Below are 3,262 nucleotides of genomic sequence, written 5' to 3'. Positions count from 1 at the left end.
AATGACATGAGACAAAGTATATGTGAACTGCTGTATGAAAAGTGAATTTACTCTGTAAATCTTCACCCAAATCCTAATTAAAAAAAAAAAACATGCATCTGACTGATTTTCAATGATTAATTAGGGTTATTTACCTCTTGAATCCATATAAATAGAAGATACTGGAATCTTGTCAGGAAAAAAACGAAGTTCATACACCATGAAGGATTTAAAAACCACACCTACAAAGTTGGAGGACTTAGAAAGACTGGATGCTGTCAATTCTTTTTCATTTGTATATTCTTCAGTAATTATCACTGCAAAATAATGTAACTATATAGTTAATTCACAAATTTAACAAATTTACTATAATACAGTAGACCAAATATATAATTGCATTTGATGAATATTTTAAGTACTTTTCTTTTCTGACTTATTAAAAAATAAATACAGCCCTTCTAAGAAAATTATATTAAATAACAAATAATGAGAATAGTATATTACCAGCACTATTACTCAACTTTCATTTAATTATGTAACTCATGTATCACTGCAATACAAAGTTATGAATATGATACAGTATAGTATTAAAATATGTAAAATATACTATATTATAAAATATTTCACAAAAAGATTACCTATTTTTTAAAAATCTAAATGAAAACTGTCAACTTTAATAAGAAATAGTTTTACTATTAAATATCGTCATCCCTACTCTTCTCTCTTTAAAATCTACCACCTGCAAGCTTAATTTCAGATACACAGTTAAAATCAGCTAAGATTTCAGGCAGCAATGAAATTATAAAGACAACAAACAATACAGTTCTCTCTCTCAAAGTAAAACTACATGAATGACAAATGGATGGCTATACTATTTTAAAATATTTCTTCTTCTGGGTGAAATTCTATAATCCTCATCAGGAGCTAAGTTACGTATTTTAGTAACAATGCTGCAACTTTTCTTTGAACATAATTGTCACTTAAACCCAATATTGTCTGTCCCTTTCTAAAAACGTCCATTTAAACCAAATAGCAATTTTTATATATTTTCTTACAGTTTTGTTTATAAGCAACTGAGCTTCACTACAGAATTTCAGAACATATGGTAAAATGGAAAGAACACAGGAATGGTACTTAACTTTGTCATTCATCAGCTATGTAAGCATAGGTAAGTCATTTAATCTCTCTGAACCTTAGTGTTCTCATCTATACTACCTAGCTGCTCACACTACATATAGTCTGAGGAGCAAATGTTGTAACAAACATGAAAACAATTCATAAAGTATAAAGTAATACTTAAATATTAACTGACATGATATTCCAGACCTTTAAGATAGACATGGGAGCTCTGGTAGCGCAGTGCCTAAGGCACCTGACTGCTAACCAGAAGGCTGGTGGTTCAAACCCACCAGCCACTCCTCAGAAGGAAGATGGGGTAATCTACTTCCATAGTGATATTGTCTCGGAAACCCAAAGAGGGGTCGCTATGAGTTGGGTCCAACTCGAGGGCACATAACCACAAGATAGACATGGAACTCCAAGATTGACTTGAATAAAGATCTTCCTAGTCAAGTAAGTATGTCATGTTACCACAAAACCAAAAAAACCAAACCCACTGCCATAGCAACTACCACTGGGTTTCCAAGGCTGTGAATCTTTATGGAAGTAGATTGCCTCACCTTCCTCTTGTGGATTAACTGGTGGGTTGAACCACCAATCTTCAGTTAGCAGCCAAATGCCTTACCCACTATACCACCAGAGCTCTCTCATGTCACCACATATGTATGTCTATCCCATTTTCAGATAGTTCTGCTACTGAAAAGATAGAAGTTAAAAAAAATCTTTTTTAAAAACCACTTTGGCACCTAAGTTAGTACTTGCTGATTTGGATTTATTTGATGTATCCTTCCCTTCTACTCAGAATTATCAATGGATTGCATTCTCCACATCCCTGATCAGTTTTTTGAGCTTGCATGCTAAATTCTTATGCCATCCATGTTATTTGCATTTAATGTACCAATAAACATATTATATCAATAAAATATGGTTTAATTATTAAATAACAATAAGCCAAGAAATAAACCAATGGCAAATATGTCATTTGGTTCCTAAATATAAAATTAACTCCTTCCATTTAGTGATTCACTGTTTTGACATGATGACAAACACTGGAAGTTAATTAATTACAACTATCCTGTATGACGGATGAGACAATATGCTAACCTGCTATTTCTACAATTCAGCATTTTTCATTAAACCCACAGTATGGACATTATGGTCACTTTCTGCACTTCTTGGCTTCTCTCTCTGCCACTTCAGCCTCACTAGTACAACTCACTGCTTATACTGTTTTCTAGTCTGTTTCTCGGTGAAAAGTACAGACTGAGGAAAACAGACACAAGTACTTGGCCACAATCACAGCTGCCAGTACTAAGTACTTCTGCAGTTTACACCATATAGTTTCATAAAGAAGAATGACAACCTGAAAAGATTACTGCTTTATAACCTTTATCATGTATTTCTAGCTTATTAATTATCACAAGAATCAGAAAGAAAATGAAATATCCTATCATTTTATTCTATAAAACTATACTTGAACTATTTTAGAAATAGTCTAAGATTTATATATACAGCATATAAAATTTTCTTATTGCCACAAAAATAAACTGATGAACGTTTCATGAGAAACAGAAAGCAGCAGAATTAAATGACTTTAATATGTTTATAACACTGTATTCTGATGAAGGGACATATGTCCAACAAACATAAACACTGAAGAAGTATCATATTATAGACAGAATACTAATATAAGCTCACAATACCATCAGGAAGATGATCGGTAGACACTTTTTGCATGATGTTTCTCGTAATATTAGTCACGGGAGTATATCCAAGAATTAGGTTAGAGAGGATAGATTTGTCCATAGGATTAAGTTCTATATCAGGCACTTCTTCGTATTTCTTATTTGGATGCAGCATGCTAATTAATATTAACCAGAATAAAAAAAATAGTGGAAAAAGAATTTCCTATAATAAAGGAAAGAAACAAAGTGATTATAAGATGTGACAATGGCAGCAAAAATCACCAGGATTTCTATGCAAGTATTATTAATAATTTAAAAAAAAAAAAAAAAAAGAGAGAGAGAGAGAAATTTGGGTCTTTCTTCTTTAGTACAGAGAGCCCTGATGGTGCAGTGGTTAAAGTGCTCGGCTGCTAACCAAAATGTCAGAGTTTTTAACTCAGCAGCTGCTCTGTGGGAGAAAGATGGGGCAATCTGCTTCC

General features: G+C 32.6%; 1 protein-coding gene across 1 annotated transcript in view; it reads right to left on the bottom strand.

Moving 5' to 3' along the window:
* ABCA5 (ATP binding cassette subfamily A member 5) overlaps window positions 1-3,262 on the bottom strand; it is a 74,100-nt gene that overhangs the window by 61,349 nt on the left and 9,489 nt on the right. The window contains exons 2-3 of the mRNA XM_007959692.2: window positions 2,802-3,006; window positions 135-296 (exon numbers count right to left, since the gene is read on the bottom strand). Coding sequence (XP_007957883.1) covers window positions 135-296; window positions 2,802-3,006 — 367 coding nt within the window. The remainder of the gene's footprint in view (window positions 1-134; window positions 297-2,801; window positions 3,007-3,262) is intronic.

The sequence above is a fragment of the Orycteropus afer genome, unplaced genomic scaffold (genome assembly GCF_000298275.1).
Source record: "Orycteropus afer afer isolate SDZICR_OR568_19922 unplaced genomic scaffold, OryAfe1.0 scaffold00018, whole genome shotgun sequence".
NCBI lineage: Eukaryota > Metazoa > Chordata > Mammalia > Tubulidentata > Orycteropodidae > Orycteropus > Orycteropus afer.
The sequence above is the reverse complement of the archived record's forward strand: the minus strand, read 5'-3'. Positions and strand labels throughout refer to the sequence as shown.